This window comes from Oreochromis aureus, linkage group 5, assembly GCF_013358895.1.
Source record: "Oreochromis aureus strain Israel breed Guangdong linkage group 5, ZZ_aureus, whole genome shotgun sequence".
NCBI classification, from domain to species: Eukaryota; Metazoa; Chordata; class Actinopteri; order Cichliformes; family Cichlidae; genus Oreochromis; species Oreochromis aureus.
In genome coordinates this window covers 10,871,597-10,891,696 of record NC_052946.1, presented here as the reverse complement: position 1 = coordinate 10,891,696, position 20,100 = coordinate 10,871,597, and the positions used below count along the sequence as shown (strand labels likewise).

The 20,100-nt window shown below is 41.8% G+C and overlaps 1 protein-coding gene across 1 annotated transcript in view; it reads right to left on the bottom strand.

The window, feature by feature from the left end:
* Positions 1-20,100, bottom strand: part of cdh4 (cadherin 4, type 1, R-cadherin (retinal)) — a 207,549-nt gene that overhangs the window by 2,030 nt on the left and 185,419 nt on the right. Inside the window, exons 10-17 of the mRNA XM_039611867.1 lie at positions 18,542-18,679; positions 13,391-13,576; positions 12,797-13,050; positions 9,125-9,276; positions 5,238-5,474; positions 3,934-4,167; positions 3,677-3,816; positions 418-582 (exon numbers count right to left, since the gene is read on the bottom strand). Of these exons, the coding sequence (XP_039467801.1) occupies positions 418-582; positions 3,677-3,816; positions 3,934-4,167; positions 5,238-5,474; positions 9,125-9,276; positions 12,797-13,050; positions 13,391-13,576; positions 18,542-18,679 (1,506 nt within the window). The remainder of the gene's footprint in view (positions 1-417; positions 583-3,676; positions 3,817-3,933; positions 4,168-5,237; positions 5,475-9,124; positions 9,277-12,796; positions 13,051-13,390; positions 13,577-18,541; positions 18,680-20,100) is intronic.

Sequence of the window (20,100 nt, the reverse complement as noted above, 5' to 3'; positions counted from 1 at the left end):
TGGGCTTAGGCCAATAACTGCTGCTAATCAGAAATATAATGGAGGAGCTCGTTTTTCACATAGCAACAGGTTGAGGTTGCTAGACTGTAAAAGGTGCAATAAAATGAAAAATAAAATCTCATCTGGCTCATTTGCCCATGAACACTTTAATATTGCATTACAGCCTGAATGCTATACACAGAGAGCAAGCACGTTTAGCGGTGCCACTGACGATGCCAGTACAATCAAGTAAACCAATAATATGTAATGAACTATTGTTGGCCATTAAAAAGATTATGTTTCAAACTTCAAAACCACTGATGTGTAAACCCTTTTATAACACATCAGTGAGGCATCGTTAACTTCAAAATAAACACAGGCGGCTATGAGAACGCGACACCAGAGCTTCAGAAAAAAGGTTTTTAAGCTTGGACATACATCATTTATGAAGTCGCCTATGTCTCCAGGGTGGGGCAAGCTGGGTCTGACAGGGTACTGCGACTCAGCAATCACAGGCCTCTCATCCACCCTGCGCACCCCTGTCGGCTTGTTGATGATGTGGTCCAGAGACTCCGGCTGCTGCAGCTGGCTCAAGTCGTAGTCCTGCATAAAATCCACGGGGGAAAACTTTTTGGTGAGGATTAGAATAATCATCATAATAACCTGCTTTCTAACTGCAAGCTCATGTAATACTGTACATTTTTTATTGGGAACAGGCTCATTGTACAACTTGGAATGTAGTTGTTGGGCAGGTCTCTTTGCCAAGACTTTGATGTACACTCATTTTACATCAGTGAGAGCTGATCCGCTGTGAAACTGTGCTACTGGGCTTTCTAATGTTTAAGCTCTTTTCTAAACCTGCAGCTCGGCAGACTCAAGCTGTGCAAATCCAGACTCCAAAGTAATTCTGTACTTTTACTGCGTATTGAATGTCATACTGTACTGTTTTAGGAGCCAGTATATGCTTCACACTGATCAGAAATGATGCAGTATGGCGTCAGACGCCCATCAAAGAGTGACTTTTGAATGTGAGTGTTTTTTCCCGAAGCTTTTTTTTTGGATCCAGCTGTGAACTTCCATTGTCAACGAGAACAGCAGAACAGCACACACACAGATTCTGTCCAAAATCTGCTTAAATGGAACAAGTAGCATTAACGCTAGAAACTATTCATAGACGTAGCCCCCTAGAGCTATTCATGACGATATACTGTATACTGCTTTATGTGCTACTATCACATTTCTCTGTTAAAGCATGTGCCCCAGTGTGTCGTCCGCTCCCTCATCATGTAGGTAATATCTGTTTCTTTGGCTTTATGAGAAACACAATAACTCCCTTTGCTGAATTCACGTGCTTAGTAATCTGAGCGCACTATAAACTTATAGTTTCAGTTTATACTTATTACTCATTTCATTGATGATGAACTGGAAAACTAAATGACGCACAGCCGATGAATGGCCTGTGATTATTACAAATAAGTTTACAGCTCTGACATTTTCAGGTCTTTTATTAAGAAATAAATAATGCAGAGCTATAAATATGAATATGACTGGCTGATAAGTTCCCTGTGCTGCCTTCAGAAGTCTCACACAGGTGTGGGAGAAGATATCTGAGCTTAGGAAAAAAGCATGTTTTTAAAAAAGGCATACTTCATAATATATTTATGAATTAATCAAAGGCTTCATTGTCGAAAGCTTTTTTTTAATTAAAAAATGAAAATCTGATCTGAGATGATGGTGTGGAGTAGGTGTTTATGGGCAAAAAAAGAGTGTCAAGAGTGGAATTCAAGCCAAGTGGCATCATTTGTTTGAAGGACAGACTGAAAGCGTGACTCACATTTGGAAAAGTGTATTTATTCTCCATAAAGTTTATCCTCTTGTCTAATTCACGAGTAATTTTACAGTTGTGCTAGCTAATCTTCTGTGGCCTCTGACTTTATTGATTTTTCTTTTAGCTAGAAGAATGGCCCACTTGAAGACTTTAAAAAAGCAAAGAAGTCTGGCTTCCAGTTTTTGTCAGGAAATACTAAAGTTGTGCTAAAAAAAGCCCATAAACAATATTTTTATTTTTCCTCAGGATATATTAGTCAGTGGCTTCTGCATGTTACAATCTACTTGATGCTGTCAGAGGCTGAATTACTAATAAGGTTACATCATGTGCTAAAAGGATGTTACTGTAATTGGAGGATGCTTTTGAGGAAAGAAAGAGGAAGACCTTTACACACGTTTGTGAAACAATGTTTCATTCTAAAGATCTCAGTGAACTCGTGCATTGTACAAGAAGTCGATTTGTAAAACTTCTTCCCTCTCAGATATTTCATCATTAACTGTAAATAGTATTATTGCAAAGTGGAAGTGTTTAGGAAGCACAGCAAAGTGACAGTGACCATGTGAGTTACAGAGCAATGTCATCGAATGCAGAGGTCCATAGTACTTAAAAAATGCTCTGCTGTGTCAATAACTTCCTTGTCATTATAGTCAACTCAAAGATTGTGTGCCAGGAGCTTCATGGCAGTGTTCTGCTCTGTCGAGGGGTGGAGGGGTTGTAGGTGTGGGTGGTTGGGTAGGCGCTCTGTGGGGTTAGGCTTTCCTGTGTATGCCCTGGCACCCTCACTGTGCCGGCTGGTGTCATTCCCGGGCTTTTGGTCTGTTTGCTGTCCCCCAGCTCCAGAAGAGCTGTGGACTCCTCCTCCTGGCTGTCCGAGCTGCCTGAGTGGGACTGGGATGGGCTATCTGGCATCTGCTGGGTCTCGGTGGGGCCTCGGGCACTGGTGGAGGCCTTCCTGCATGTTTCTGGCTCGGCACACTGGTGTTAGCTGCAGCTTAGTGCAGAGTTAGTATAGTTTTGTATTTTCTGATTAGTTTTTATTTCTATTTAATTTTGACTTTTTGTTTTTTTTGGATCACTACGCAGCCTGTTGTTGTGTCCGTTTATTTGTCTAACCCTGCTGAAGTATTTGGTTTCTAGGTTTCATTTTGCTCTCTTTGAAAAGAGGTGGATGTTGGGTGGCAAAATAGAGACCCTAAACTTCTGATTGTAAATATTATTGCTTATGCATATATTCTCATGCAAACCACAACTTAATTATTCTTGCAAGTGTTTTACTGAATAAAAGGCCAAATGTTTGCAGGTTTTAACCTCAAATATGAATGCTTATCTTTCTTATGTATGAATGCATGATTTCACCGAATATTTTATTGCCCAGTCAAGCTGAAATAACATGAATATTCTGAATCTGTGGTAAATATTCTGCTGTGTGTAATTGTGACTGCCTTTCCCTGTTTTCTGACATTTGCTAGACAACACTATTAATGATTTAATCAATAAGGCAGGACACAGGATGTGCACTCAGTTGCTGTGAATCCACTGGACAATTACCTATGCTGTTCTAAAACAGATGCAACTGGACATCACACAGTCTTTGTACTGTGGAGCTGGCAGGCTAAAGACTGTTTAATATCTGATCTGACTGCAGTGGACATCTGCACCTCCTTGGTGTAATGCCTAAGGGCTTCTGCACATGCATGAACAGGTCTATAGCTTGTTTCACTTGTTACTTGTCAATGCACTGTAGAGACCAAAGAAATTTCCCATGTGGGGAGTAATAAAGTCAGATAATATAACAATACATTTCAGATGATTTTAAGTCATTAAACACCATCACTAAACAAAAAGGTGAAAATTCATGTTTCACAGTACCTGGTCCTCCTCTCCTCCTCCCTCTTCATCATACTTGAGGATGTTGTCCCTGACGTCATCCTCAGGGTCAATCAGCAGGGGCTTCGCTTGCCGCTCCTTTTCCCTGCGCTTCATCCAGACCACAAACAGCAGAACCATGCCTACAATAAAAAAGATTATTTTAAAACGAAGAACAGCAACTGTTTGCCAATAATTAATGTTGATTTTTGTTAAAACCATGCAGCTGTCAAAGATCAGACAGTATTTGTTGTACTCACTGAGTAGTATGATGATGCAGATAAGTATGGCAATGATGGCCCCAGTGCCAAGGCCAGCAGCTGCCACGGCTCCCGTTGCACTACAGTCCCCGTTATCATCACACGGACACACTTTGACCCTGATTACAGAGCGGTTGGACAGTGGAGGGTTTCCCGAGTCTGACACAATGATGGGAATCTCGTACACACTTGCTTCCAGGTAGGGAATCCTAAGCCTTAGCTGAGCATAGTCACCTGCAGAGCAAGAGTTAGCATGTCAAATGTCATAACAGTATAATTAAAAATAAACAAGTGTGGATTGTTTGGAAGGGTTCTTAGGAGAACATGGCAACACAACTTAGGTTTAATAAACTGAATAAACTACAAGACTGGAGATATTTGTCCATAATGCACAGTGCCACATTTGGCGAAAACCAAACGCAGCACAAACACCTAATGCTGTCGTACTCTCAAGCACGGTGGTGGTGGGGTGATGATTTGTGCTTGTTCTGCAGCCTGGGCACCTTGAAGCCACTGAATCAACCATGAATGCCTCTGTATACCAAAGTATTTTAGGCTGCTGCAATGGGTCAACGTCCAACCTTCAACCTGAATGTGGAATCTTAGGAGAGCTAAATAAATTCCCCCAAACCTCAATGAACTGAACCAACGCTGTAAAGAAGACTGGGCCACAGTTCCTCCACGATGATTGAGACTAATAAAGTCATACAGAAAACGATTACTTTAAGGTATTTCTGCTAAAGGCGATGCTACAAAGTACTGAAACATCTACGTGTTTTTTGACAGGAGTGCAACAAATCCAGTGAAAGCTTTCTTTTTCACATGACTGTACATAAAACTGAAATGTACAGCTGTATAACCTACAGCATTTATCACTCAGTCAAGCTAAGACAAGAGCCTCAGCGGGGAAAGAATCCAGGTATGTGATCAGATTTGTCCTCAAGACAACTGCTGTGATACATCCATCTGGGTGGATTAGGTGACAGATTGGATGCTCGGGGGACAGAGAGATGAATGGATCTCATTTGTCACAAACAATAGATCGTACGTCAACAGCGGATGGCACCCGCATCTCTCACTGTGAGCTTCGTGAGACATTTTGTTAAACTTGGACTTCTCTCATAGCTGATAGCGATCCCCCCGATTAATGCTGCCAGTTATTCTGCTGAGAGGTTTTCGTCAAGTTTATGGTTTCATTCAGAATGATGATGTGTCATTTCCCCACAGCTCTTAAAAATGAACCTCACGAGGGTCCAGTTCGCGGGACCGAACTTTATTAAACACAGTGTATAATGACTAATTACCGTTCAGTCTGGAAATGGTCCAGTTTCGTCGAACGCTTGCAGGAAAAGAAGGCAGCTCGAAGACAAACGGCCCTATGTTGGGTTCGGCATCAGCATCGGAAGCTGTGATGTTGATCCTAGAGTTGGGGCGTGCTCGTTCGCACACTTGCGCCTCCCGGGGTATCAGCACGGGCGCGTTGTCGTTTACGTCGATCAAGTTGATCTGGAGGGTTCCTGTCCCGCTGGCTTGAGGCGAACCTGAGGGAAGGCAAGAAGAAAGAGAGAAGACAGCGAGATCAAAGGGGGAGACGGTGAGATAACAACAGAGTAGTGAGGCAGAGCGGTGAAGATGAAATGATTGGAGAAAGAGAACAAAGCCCCCCCAAAACAGGCAGTTTGACGAGAACGCTACAGAAGACGGCAAAACATTCGTTCCATTCCTGCCTCATTTTTCGAGCTGATTCAGGTGTGGAACTGAGAAAATGAGATGGGCGCCAAAGAATCAACAAAAGGAAAAAAACAAGAAGTTTTGTTTACAGAGTGGGTGAACGTGGAGGGACAATGCTGTATACATCTGTAGTGGAGCACCGAACACCAAACAGCAAATGAAAGGACACATAAATGTTTTAGTCCTTGTATTTCAGAGAAAAGCCGAGGCGAGACTCATATTGGTGGGGAAAGCGCTCACATAAAGATTGCTGTTATCTGCACTCTGGAAAGCCTACTGGGAAACAACTCAAATGCTAACCCCTTCACTGCATCCAGAAGCACAAGCTCATAATAACTTCTTTTGATTGCCAGACCAGAACAGAACGGAATAAGGTTAGAAGAAATGTTTTCGATGTTTATTGCATTGTTAACAGCAAAAAAAACCCCTTCAATGTGGTTTGATTACAGTACTGCTATCTTCCTGACTTGGAAATATACTTATTTTTTTGCCACCGTTTCACTGGATTTTGTACAACATGGTGCTGGGAACGAGCACCTTGTTGTTTTTCCAAGTGTACTGCTTGCTGTCAAAAAGTCTGATTGATTTTGAAGTTGTGCTGTGGTCCGTCTCAAGTCAGAGCAACTTCAAAAGAGTGAAAATGTGTGTAATGAAGTTGAACTCTAATGTGCACGGGTGTATGTACGGCATCTGTAGTAACAGATTTAAAAAGATGCTTACACAGGGCAGCATTGCATTTGGACATGTGGACATGGTCAAGACGGCCTGCTGAAGCATCAGAATGAGGATGAAAGGTAATTTAAGCAGGCTGTTCTGAGTATTTTTGAAAGTGCTGATCTCCTGGGATTGTACTGCACAACCATTTCTAGGGTTTACAGTGAATAGGCTGAAAAAACCTAATCACAACCAAGGCATGCAGAACACCACGTTGAACCTGGAAGCAGATGGGCTACAGCAGCAGAAGGTCATTGTACTCAAATGGCCTCCACAGCCACCAGACCTCAGTCCAACAGATCCCCTATGGAATCTGATGGAACGGGGACTTTACATCATGGATGTGCAGCCACCAAATCTGCAAATGTGTGACACTATCATGTCAAAGTGGACCAAAACCTCTGTTTCCAGCACCTTGAGAACCTATGGCTCAATAAATTAAAACAACCGTGCCGGCAAAAGAGGTTCCAACTGGCTACTAGCATGGTGTACCTAATGAAGAGGCCAGTGAATGTAATTTATTAATGCAATTCTCCATAGCAGTGCAACCCCCAAACTACAGATGAAGAAACCACATGCGACGCTCTGTTAAACAAACTGATATCTCGTGGCCTTGATATTCAATCGACAGCTTCCTGCACAGACTTTCAGCGAACTGAACTAAATGACTAAAGCAGTGCTGCATAGAAAGAGTTTACCCCAGCAGTTCATCAGTGCTGTATTTTAACTTTTTTTCCACTGTCAGACAGTAACTTGGTGCATCAACTATGTAAAGGTCTGTTGCTCCGGGCCCCAAGGCTTATCGACCGTCTTGTCGGTTATGATTGGCTGGGTGCTTTGTTGCTTCTTACGCTTCGCTTGAGGAGAATAAGTAAAGAGAATTTCAATCAAAGTGGAATATATCCCCTTGTTGACACTGGACTCTAGAATCGGTAGGCAGTCAACACTTTGAGCTTAAGCTGGTGTGCTTCAGGGCAACCAATCCCTCATTTCTCACTAGAGTAAAAACACCTGGGTCCCTCCTACTTACACCCAGGGCAAGCATCTCTATTTGTAGTGGTTCAGTTCTTTGTCTTCATACATTGTTGCAGCAGCAGGAACAGATACACAGAACCTTCCCTGACAGATCCTTTTTTCTATAAGAGACATGAGCATGAAGGTCACTGCGGCTTTAGATACTTTATACAGTGCAGTATATGAATCATTCACAATTTATCTGCACTACATACAGTGTTTGGTAGGAAAGTATCACGTATATGGCATATTTAACACTTACAGCTTCCTTCTAATGATTTTCCGTGCTGGAAATTCACAACAGTTTGCTTGTTTACATGAAGCTTTCATCTGATGTTTGCTCATTTTTAATCACCCTTCGCCCCATGCCCTATGTACATCTACATGACTGTGCAAAGGTCTTGAGCGAAACCTCATTTCTTCTTATTTTGCTAGGAAAATTGCACAGTTGTAACAAATCTCAAATTTAGTAATGGCTGTTTGACGGCCTGAAGATTACCGACATCCAATACTGATATTTGCACACAGAGATTTCTCTAAATTCTCAGACTCTTGATGATATTACATGTATGTATTGTAAATGATGAGATACTCAACGTCTTGGATTTTACACTGTGAAACATTATTCTGAAACTGTTCCACAATTTGCAGATTGGTGAACCTCTGCCCACCTTTACTTCTGAGAAACTGCCTCTCTGAGATGGTTGTTTCAAACACAGTCATGTTACTGAGTCGTTGCCAGTTAACTTGATTAGCTGCAGAACATTACTCCACCTGTTTCTCTTACTACTGTCTACTTACTCAGCGTTTTGATCCTCTGTTGCAAGTTTTTGAATTCAAGGTGAGTTAATATTTTTAATGCAGCGGTGATCAGAAATCTTTTTATGTGCTACTATGAAAAAATATGGGTTTATAAGATTTGCAAATCCCTGCATTCTGATTTTATTTCAATTTTCCAGAGCATCCCAACATGTTCAGAATTCACTGTGTACTGTGCACTATTCTGTACTCGCCATTTGTTTATTTTTTCCCTATCAAAGTTTAATTTAGATTGCTTTTTCTTAACCATATCCACGGTGTAATAGCAGAGGGCGTCCTGAGGCAAATCTGTGATATTGGGCTATGCAAATAAAATCGACTTGACTTGATTTGAGAGCTGCTTTATGCAAGCCACTGCTAAGACTCTGCAATCACCCTCAACTGTTTTGTCAATAGAAACACCTTCCCAGAAGCCACGGTATAATATAATACAGATGCACCTTAAAGTCTAATCCTAATAATCCCAGTCATAATATCTGATCCCTGCCAAAGAAGGAAGAACTCTGTGTGAGAAAACATTATTTGATTATGCTGTGACCTGTTTGGGTTGATGGTGCATGATAATAAAACCTTTTTGATATTGTGATCACTGGAAATAAGCAAGACTAAAAATCATACTATGAAATGGCCAAAGCTCTAACAGTTCATCCTGATAATGTTGACATTTCATTCCAGTCCTTTTAAAATTCTTTGAAATATTCCAGTTAAAACCCCAAATCTAAGCCTATCATTCAGGAACTCTCTGGGCCAAATTTCATGGGAATTCATCCAACAGCTACTGAAATATGTGAATATGAACCAAAGAGGTGAATAAGATCGCAAAAGATGGTTAAAACATGCCACTGCAACCTACTGTTACATACATGCTACTGTTTAGCAAACCATCACAACTCATACAGTCAGCCTGACTTACCAGACTTACCATTGTCGAATGCCAGGAATGTTGCCTCGTACACATTGTTCTTGACATATATGGACTCCCGGTCGAGCAGGGCCATGGTGGTGATCTGACCATTGGTCCTGTTAATCTTCAGCCAGTTCGCTGGATCTGATAACTTAGAGTACCTGCACGCACAGAGACGGAAAAATAAAGACAGGTCATTAAATCCAAAGATAAATACGCACATACAAGAGCCACATAATGACTTTTAAACCAACTGTTACTTGAATGCCAGCAGCTCTGAATCTTTTATTTTGTTGATCCAAAGTACCCATTATCAGGTTGAATGTTCATTACCCGAATAAGCAAAACCAGCCAAGGACCTTTAAAATATTACAGTGACATGGAGAGTGGAACATATGTTCACCGAGCTAATCATAGCTGCAGCTCATTAGCATGAAGACCGATGAAAACCCAAACCCATATGCGGAACAGCCAAGCAGCACTCTTAACAACTTCACAGCTCTTAGTACCCACACAGACGCCACGGCAGCTCTCATCGGAGTCACGGGTTGAAGCGTCCACAAAACTGAAAGTGACAGCTGCACAGCGCAGGAAGTGCCTCAGGTCTAATGAGAAATGGTTAACTCCGGACAAGAAGAACTCTCGCTAGTTGGTACTGTGAATATGTGTGTGTGCGCGTGCATGTGTGTGTATGCGCGTCAGCATAATGACAGGAATTTGGTGTGAGAGACACAGGAAGAAAAAAAGAGGCGGTGAGAGAGATCAGAGGCTTTTTTTTTCAGTATAAGCTTAGTCGGTGAAAGGGGGCTTAATTAAAAGAAGTCTGTTGAAAGCTGACACTAGTTAGCCAGAGGCTCACAGGCATCCACAAAACTAACTCCACCTACAGCTAAAGATGCACACAGTTCTGGGCTGGCACACATATGAAACAGATAAATTAGATAAGCAGGAGGACAGGCAGGTGCACTCATTATCATTATGCTTTTTAACTGCTTTTTTATTTTTTCCTTGAGAAAAGCAAACAAGCAAATGAAAATAAACATCATTTCTAGTCAAAGAAATTGTCGTGCTGTGTTAGCCAAGGTGTGATGTTGCCCCGTAGGTTACATTATGGTATTTGCGCAGGATGCCTGGCACTCTCATCTCCTTCCTGTGCCAACAAGATGTCACCTCCAGCTGGCAGAGCGAAATATCTTACTATACTTCATTGGATTTTTTTCTTCTGACAAGAATCACGCCTTAAGCTTGAACCCTAATGTATTAACATAGCTTTACTTAATACCAATTAAACAAAAAGGCGGTTAAGATTGTTTCTTTTTCCCAATTTTATAAGGATCACATCACACTGCTGCTGCAGCAGAAAGAGTCATATTACCTCTGTTTGTTATGTGAAAGACATCTGCAGATGACAACTGATTTTTATACCCTCCATATCTGTGACTGGCATTGACAGTAGTCTTTTTGCAGCTCTACATCTTCCAAATCCCAAACATGGCTATCAGGATTGCTGTCATGGAACAGCTTGCTCAGAAAATCTCTCACATGGCGCTTGCATTTAAGAGGCATGGAGGATCTATTCTAAGACGTCATACACGTTGTTGCAGAATGAAAATGTTAGGATCCTAACTTTCTAGACAGCATAAGATGAATTGATGAAATACACCTTTAAACCTGGAACCAAGCTTTAAACTAAGACATTTATAAGTGAAGATTTAAGGACATATTCTCAGCTGTGAGGGCTAATATCTAAAAATCAAAAATAAATACCAGAACACACTCCCATTAATTGAGCGTTTAGCTACCAGTTGAAGCACATCAAACAACTTCATCTGGCAAGCAGACATGGCCTCACATCATCTTCATTTTTCTTTCCTCCAGTGAGAAGAAAAAAATGCATAACATTCAGAAACATTAAAAAAAACCCACACACAATCTGGCTCCTTTCCCAACCACTGCTCACACAGAGGCCTTTCAGTCATACTTGGCGGTTCCTCCTGTGCACTTTTGCGTGTGGCTGTGTGTCTGCGCTTGTGCATTTCTCTGTCTTTTGTGTGCATATTGTGCAGGGGGTTCAAGTGAGGTCACCCAAAAGGAATAAAACAGCGGCAGCGGCGGCAGCAGCAGCATCAGCAGTGCAGACGGGGCTGTTGTCAGCTGAGTGTCTGCAGGCACGCGGCTTTGGAGAAGACAGCAGCTCTGAGCTCCCATCAATGACTGACGGGGAAGAAAGCGACAGGGTCGGTCGGAGCGGGAAGGAGGGATGGATGAGAGAAAAAAAAGGAGCAAAAGAGGAGTTACTTCTCTCAAAGGGCAGAACAGCTCAGCCCACTTGGTTTGCATGACATGTCTTTTTAGGAGAGGAAACCTGAGATGTGGCTATTGCTCACTCTTCGGTGCAGTATATATAAATATATATATCTATATGTGTGTGTGTGTGTGTGTGTGTACATCTCCCACAACCTCCCTCGCTATCAATTCAGTAACATTTCCACTGGGTTTCTCAGTGGAAGTGGCCGTCTTACTGACATTAAGAAAAATCAATCTCTCTCGTTGGAGCTGGCGATGGAGTGGAACACTGCTGCCGGACCTTAGTGAGCATGTGGGAGTTTCTGTCACATAGGGTCAATGCCTGGATGGCATGATGCCCGCTGTGTGTCATTCCAGTTAGGAAGGATGGAGGGAGGGATCAATGAGGAGGAAGATAGGGATCTAAGCAGGGCAGGCAAACAGTGTCCAACTCATTACAGGATGACCTCTTCACACCAGTCGCCTGGCAACAGGGAGGCAACTGGGATGTGGGCGGGGGAGGGGGGTCAGTTGAGAATGTCACGGAAGAGGCATAAACTGTGAAGAAAGCGATCGGCTCTGATTAAACAGTGGTGACAGTCAGAGAAGACACCTACACAGTGTAGGCAAAATATTGGAGATTTACATGAATATCAAGTACTCCCTCAGTCTATTGTACAAGACTTGCACACAACTCTATATATTCTGAATCTGCTTATATCCCTGACTTTGAATATACTATATAGAAAAGTTGACTTTTCAGTTTGTTTTTGCAACTTCATAGTGCTTAAGTCTGAAAATGCATTTTATTGGGTTTTAGATGCACAAGGACAGATTTATAAACTGACAAGACACCGTCCATCTGTCTACAGCCAAATAAGATGCACAAGCTAAAATAGCTCAGTTGGAAGAGCGACAGCCTAAAAGTCCCTGTTTTTGATCCTGGATTTCAGCAGCATGTTGACTGTTTTTTGGGGCACCTGTGGAATCCTGAGGTGCTTCCTGATGCATCCATTGGAGTGTATTTGTGCATGTGTGTGTGTGAATGTTAGTGCTCAGATGTAGATAAAAGCATTGTGTGTGCAACTGGGTGAATGAGACAGTAAAAAACTCTGAGTTCCCAACGTGAGTAGAAAGGGTGTACAAAAGCACCAGACCATTTTGTACCACTTTGTAGTTCTTACATCCTGCATGGAGTTTAATGAAATTCTTAAACAAATAATTTTTTTGTGTTTTTTCATACATAGGTTGATGTGGTAACAGGTTAAAAACCGGGGGAATAAAAATAGCAATAAAAGCAAAAGGAATAAACAAGTATTAAATATTGGCATCAGTGCAGAATTTGACATAATTTAAGCATTTTAAGCTAAAGCGATGTTCTTTAAAGTGTGATACCTGACAGTCTGGTGAATAAAGTGGTCCGGGTCTTGAGCCGCAAACACGGTAAGAGTGGTCCCTGCTGGCACACCTTCTTCAAAGCGAATCACTTTTGGGTTGACGGGGAAGACAGGCGGCTCATTCACATCCTGCACAGAGATGGTTACGCCTGCTGTGGACTGAAGCGAGGACTGGATGCCACTGGCCAAGTGGGCCTGGTTGGACACCACCACAGTTAGCATGAAGGCACGATTAAACTCAAAATCCACGGGCTACAGAAGAAACCAGAGACGGGAGAGAGACGGAAGGGAGAAAGCGATACAGAAAAGTTAATGAGGAGCGACTGGGGGAAAATGAGCGTGGCTGATTGCAAAATTAGTTCTAATTTTTAACCAATTTAAGAAATGACATATAATTAAGCGAAAAACAATGCACAACTATAGTCCTCAGTCTGGCACTTCACAACATCTGGCACTTCACAGCAGGTGGAACGGTACAAGATGCGGAGCTGAATAATAAAGGGAACGACTGTATGGCTCCATTTTGAAGAATTATCAAACATTCGGCACATCAATCAGGGTGGCGTGCAGAGAAAGGAGGCTTATTTTTTACCTTGACCACGGTCAGCATGCCCTCGTTTGTGATGGGATTGGTGCGGATGGTGAAGTGTCCAGATGGGTCTCCGCTGACAATGCGATAGACTGCGTTCCAGTTGGGACTGTGGGGCTGATCCCGGTCCACCACTGTCAGGTTGGTCACCACCACGTTTACTTTGTTCTCCGGAACCTCCCCGGAAAACTGTGCGGGACCAGGAAGGAAAGAAGCACGTGAACCACGAGGGAGGGAGGATGGCAGAGGAAACATTATGCTAATACTCCTCGAGCAGTCAGCTAATGAATGTTAATAACTTGATTTAGTGAGATTTTAAGCACATTCTGGAGCCATCATCAATCTTTTAGCATTTTAAATAATTGTTATTATGAAAACAAACTGCTTTTAGGGTCATGCCAATAATGCTCATTACATTAAAACATGAACTGAAATTGGAAGCAAAACAAATAGGGGGGGAATTAGAAAGACAAGATAGGGGAAAAAGAAAAAGATAAACTAGGAGACATATTTGTTTAAATGTGGTTAATAGAGAATCATATCTTCCATTATGTTAATGCAGTCCCGTATTCCTCCCAACGCTTGCTCGTATGAAACTCTTTATTTAAACTAATGGATTTGTTCAATTAAGTGTTTACCCATTCAATTTAGATTCTGTGCATTCACCAAATCTAGGTCTTAATAAGCAATTAGATAAGTACTGTAATTAAAGCAGCAGTAGGAATAATCTTTGGCTAATGATCTTCATTATATTGCAATCTGAAACAACTCCCCTCTGAACTAACTCTGGAGGAAACTTGGTGACAGCTGCAGAGCCGAAAGAAGAATTTACAGTGCAATAGGATACATTTCCCCGTCTACTGGGATTGATCTGGCTACTGAGCACACAAAGGTAGTCACACACGCACACACACACATGCAGCGAAAGCTCTTATGTCACATGATAATCAGTGTTTCCTCTTGTGAAGCGTTAGCTTGTTTATGGTGTGAGTCTGCCAGCTGCTGTTCACTTTAATGGCTTCATCATCGTGGGATTAAAGCATCATCCAAACCAACAGATTCCTCTCTTCCACTCCCTCCCACCCTCCTTGCTTCCTCTTCTCCTGTTCCCCCTGCTGGGCTGATAAGCACAAAACAAATTAAATATGCACTCTGAGTCCCCGGTGTATGGGCTCCTCTATTTTCACCCTGGGCTTTAGCCTAAACGCCACCACAAACCTTCCAAGCTTGTTTGGCCACGCTGTCAGAGAGCCAAATGGAATATGCTCCCTTGGAGGCATGCACAATGCTCCTGACTATAGAGGATGGCCCATTCAAAATGGCCACTCTCCGAGATGCAATGTGGCCCTATTGATAAGCCACGAGAGACACAGACTCGAGAGTTTCTGTAGGATTTTTTTTTTCTTTTTAAAGTTACAAGAAAAAGAAGTTATGATACTTTTATTTCAGTTATATAATAAAAGGTTTTTGTTGGTGTAACTAATTCTGGCTCCATAAGGATTCACACACAAACTTCATTTGCTCTTTCTTTTTAAACATGAATTATTCTTAGAGGCAGATCGTTTGAAGCTGTGACTATTTTGGCTTAAAAGCAAGATAGGCCGCTTCGGCTACGAGTGACAGTTAGCGGGATGAAGGTGAATACTGAAACATCTAGAGGTGTAAATTATGAATCACACAGTTTATCCAAACCGTTTGCATTCTGGCTGCATGAAAGATTTATAGTCAATACCTATGCACTACATTCTCTGGTTTTAAGCTAATATGCTTACGTTAATACGTTTAGCTCAGAATGAAAGTAAGTCTAATGGCTCAGCAACCTATTATTTCTAACAACAATAGCCAATCCTATTATGATCATTTCTGATCATTTTGTCATGGTCTTTTATTAAGCTCTTACCCAGTATGTGACATACTTTATATCACGGCTGAACAGCGATGTAGTGTTTATCACAGGGATTGAACTATGTAGTTGGTTCCTGTCCTTCTCTTTGTGCTCTCCCTTTGCTTGTCAGGAAAACAATGAAGAAAATGTAATGATGGACGGGCTAAATTTACAACCATTCTTGGACTCACACATCAGCAGTAGAAGTTGTTAATAAGCATACTTTGTTTCTTTAATTTATATTTTCTTTTAAATGTTGTCTACTGTACAAACATTTAATGTGGTGGTACAGTATATAGTGAAAATGAAAAAATCGGACATTTTAAAGTTACAATGTGTAAAATTGTCAGTAGATTAAATAATCCTAGCTACGTGCTACAGGAAAAATGTGTTTTAGGCAGCCAAGAGAGATCATAAACATTAAAATAGTTAGACTGTACCCTACAATGGCTGTGGCCACCCAGTGTGTGTCTGCTACTGCTTGGAAGGCTCTTATTCAACCATTTACCACAGCTATCAGTGCTTGGTGAGAAGCCTCCATGTCTGTTTACTCTGGAAGAAGCTGGAAAACTTTGTCCTACAGGAGTCAATGCAGGTAGCTCACTTGTGACTGATGACAACCATACTTAGATGAGTTGTTGAGGATATCCTGAACACTTCTGTCATTAAACGCAGCTGTTTTTGCCACTGAAAGCCTCTGTTAGCTGTTGTTAGCCTCTGTTAGCTTCTACTCACTGTTCACTGTGTTAAAACTTTCTTTGAGGATGATGTGTTATTAAGATGCTAATGGCGTTGTGTCTTTTCTTTGCGTTGTCGTTTGTTTGCTAGAGGGGTCTACAAGTTCTCTTGTCCTCTACGTTTGGCGTACTACTACGTGGCTGGTCTCTACCCATTTCCATAAACACTATTAGTTAGAAGAGAGATGTCCTTGCCAGCAACTATATTCAAATATGTGGGGGAACGTGGTGACTTCCACAGACGACAAACCTGCTACTGCAGTATTTAGTTTTAATAAATCAATTTTAAGTTTGTGAGAATGCATCAATTTATTGGAAAATACAATTACACACTGTTCTATGTCTATATTAATGAGTAAAGTATCCTGTTTTCAATTAAATAACCTAAAACTTATTACTGACTGTACATTTAACTGGCAAAACTAGAGCAAAACAATACAATCTTTGTGTCCCTGATGGTGCACTGAAAACAGTTCCAAATACTGATAAGAACATGGTATAGTACACATATTACATGACTTAAGACAAAATCCTGGCAGCTATGACCTCGCAAGTAGAAGTTCATACTAAAAAAGGTAAAATAAGGGAGCGTTTAGAAATAAACTACTCAGAAAGTGAAGATGTGATCCTACACGTGGCGTCAGAGCCACTCTGCTTAACAATTTGTGTGGCAAAACACCAATTTTGAATTACCCTAAACATACTTAAAAAAAAAATGTTTTGTAAAATTCACATTTCTCCTAACTATTGTTGAGTCAGTGCTTGATCGTGACTTCACAAGGGTGTACACTTGATTAAATTGTTTGATTAGACCTACTGTGGCAATAGCATTGTCTTTTAGTTCATCACATATTGCCAAACATAGCAGTGACATTACACATTCAGGCACATGTGGTGAAATGAATAAAACATTTTGGTGTTCTTTTTTTTTTTTTTTCCAAATTAGATGCAGTATATCGGCTTGGTTTACACCCCCGTAAGCAATTTCACTTAATTAACGTGCTTATGTTTTCTCTATGCCTCCTGCAGAGAGCAATGAATTCTTCTCGGGTCTGTCATAGACAAATAATTACTGAAGCGCTCTAAGTCATGTTGGGAAGCAAAACAAGTAGTAGAGACTGACAATGCAGTGGAAATGGCATCTGTTGCAAAACAACTTCTTCGCTGTGGCTGTTAATGTGTTAATGTGCTGCGCTGATACATTACAGCACTAGAAACACACACCAAAATATGGTGAGCCCAAGCTTTACTGACAAGCTCAGACATACTTTTGCAGTTGTGCAGGAGTGTTGTAGGCAAACTGTGTGTGGATGTTGAGGTGAGAGTCTGGGTTGGGAAACTTTCTAAACGTCAGATCACATCCTCGCTCCAGCAAACTAAAGCAAATTACATAACCCTCAGTGGTTTCTGGCTCTTTGTAGCCTTTAAATAGTCCAGTCCCTGCTGAGGAAAAACAACATAAATCACAGTTTGTATGGGTTAAAAATGTATATACATGGGCTTGCAGTTTTGTTGTAAAGGAGCCAGAACCGCAGACGGGGAGGAGGGAGACGTAGACCCATTTTGTGTAGAGCGGCAGCCTCGTTCATTGAGCTCTACCTCTGACAGCTGGGGAGCTCTTATCAGAGCATGCGGCTGGAACTGTACTGGCACGCACGCTGACGACGGCCCCGCTGAGGAGACTGGGATCACAGTGTGTGACACTGACACACTGTTTGCTCTGCCTTTGAGCTTTGCTGAAAACAGCATCTGTCTCTCTTTGGAATCATAGAAATCCAAATGTTTACATAAAGCACAGCCATGGCCCTGTAGGTCTATCAGACTGTGGTCAGCGTTTGATCCTGTTCCAGTCGTACAGTTATTCAAACTCTTAAAACTAAGCAAATGTACAACTAACAACACAAGCACTTGTTCTAGAAAAGTGGGTCCGCTGTAGCGTGTCTTCCTGTCAGGCCAGTGTGGCGGTGTAAGGGATTGGGGGTGGATGCCTGCAGATAAATTCCAACTACACAAGGCAATGTGAGCAGGAAAAGAAAACTGATCTCATTCAGCTCCTTTTCCCACCTCTCTTTAATCTCCTGTCACTCTCCTGTATTCTGCACCAATTTCTCCTCATAGATCTGTCCTCATCTCAAAGTGTTGTACGCGGTCGCGTTTCCCTCCTTTTTTTTATGCTTCGGTAGCGTTAACATTTCAATAGTGGTAACACTGCACTGTGTGGTTGTTGACACTGACCAGACAGTGTGTTTTCAAAAAGAAATATACGTTTTCACTTAAAGGCTTAACCAACAACATGTCTATAGAACAGCTGGTTAGCATGGCAACCAAATATATAGCTATTAAAATGGCAGATGAGGGTCAAAAGGCAAAGGATGACACCTTTTGACCCAAAGGTTAGCCCCACTGTCACTGGTGACACACGCTATATTCTGCATGAAGACAATAGGACACAAATAGAATGATATTAAGGCTCATACGGCCCCATACAGCAGGCTAATACAGCTTCAGTCTGCGAGTGCAGATAAGACTCACCGTCCTCACTGTCAGTTCAGGCGGGTTGTCGTTGATGTCTGTAATAGAGATGAGGGCGGTGGCTGTGTTGGAGAGTCCAAAATTCAGGTTGCCCTCCATGTCAGTGGCCTGGACAATAATGGTGTACTGAGAGACTTTCTGTAAAAACAAGCAGGAAAAGAAAAACGATAGTGATCAAATCCTTGTACAAACGGAAACAAATCCCAGTATTTCTCCAGCTCACACTGACACTGGAATGAAAGCCCTCTCAGCTCTTGTACATGCATGGCCAACTATTTATTTTTATTTTTTCATTTACAGTAGTTGGCCAGCTGTAAATATTTATTCATTTACTCCTGACCAACTACTGGAACAACTGAGTAGCTGGAGTCTGCTCAAAGACTTTACCTGCTCGATACCAGATAGCGAGTAGCACACATGCACAAACAAAACACACAAAGTTGCAGAGAGGGAGCAATGTGTTGTTAAAAGGCCCATCCATTACTGACTAAAAGTCTTGGCTTTCCGCTGAGAGAATGGAGTTGGATCATCACTCATTTTAATGGTGGTGCTGCCACTTTAAGATGCACCACGGTGCTTTAGATAATACCAGAAGGTGAATGGGCCTTATTTCGTGCGAGCGGGTGTCACCCTAGAGTGCACTGCGGTAAAGACTGCTATAGTACAGTGCCATGACCAGGAAAACAAAAAGAAAAATCAAACACGAAGCTTTCCTTAGATACAAAAAAAAAAACACATAGAGAATACATCCATACTGCAGCAACACTGTCCATGGTGCTGAAAGTTCAGACTGTCCCTAGACTCAGCACTGGAAAGAGGTCTCTGTGTGAGTGTGATTCCATCCTGACAGCATATAAGCCTCTCTGCTTTGTGGCTTTGCAGTCTCTTTCCCTTTTTATGAATCCACTTGGCTCAGGCCTCCATTGTGGGAGGAATGAACGTCAAGGACAGGGCACTGTTCGTTTCACAGGGCCTGCTGTGTTGCAGAAGATCCAGAATGAGTTCTACCAGTGCTCTAATGTTCATTTGTTGCTAGGCTACCTTTACTATATGTGCTGAGGTCACAACTTCTAGCAATTTGATGGCCAGTGGCACTTATGACAGACTCTTTGAGGGAACAAGAACAAACTGAGCCAGAGGCCGTGTAGCTATAGATAATGTAGTTACAGATTCCTGCTTAGACAGCAGTTTCTTTACTTTTTAATTTCTTTGACTCATGTCCTCCCCACCCCACCCCGGTTTATTGTGTGTTCTTTGTTAATGCACACTCCCTGCTTCTTTTGATCTCCTCCTATCTTTTTTTGCTATCTTAGCTTGGTGTATTTTTTCTCTCCCTGCATCTCTGCCAGAATCTCACACTATATCTCTATATCGCCTTCTCTCCCTCCCACTCTTTTTTTTTTTTTCAATAGTGAAGGATGCAGTTGATTGTTAGATCAAAGCATTCAGACCAGTTAAAACAGCCAGCTGGAGTCATTTAGCATCTCTCCAAGTCATTATGAAGTGCACAGACATGTTAATCTGCACCAAACCAAGCCTATTAATGAAAACTCAATACT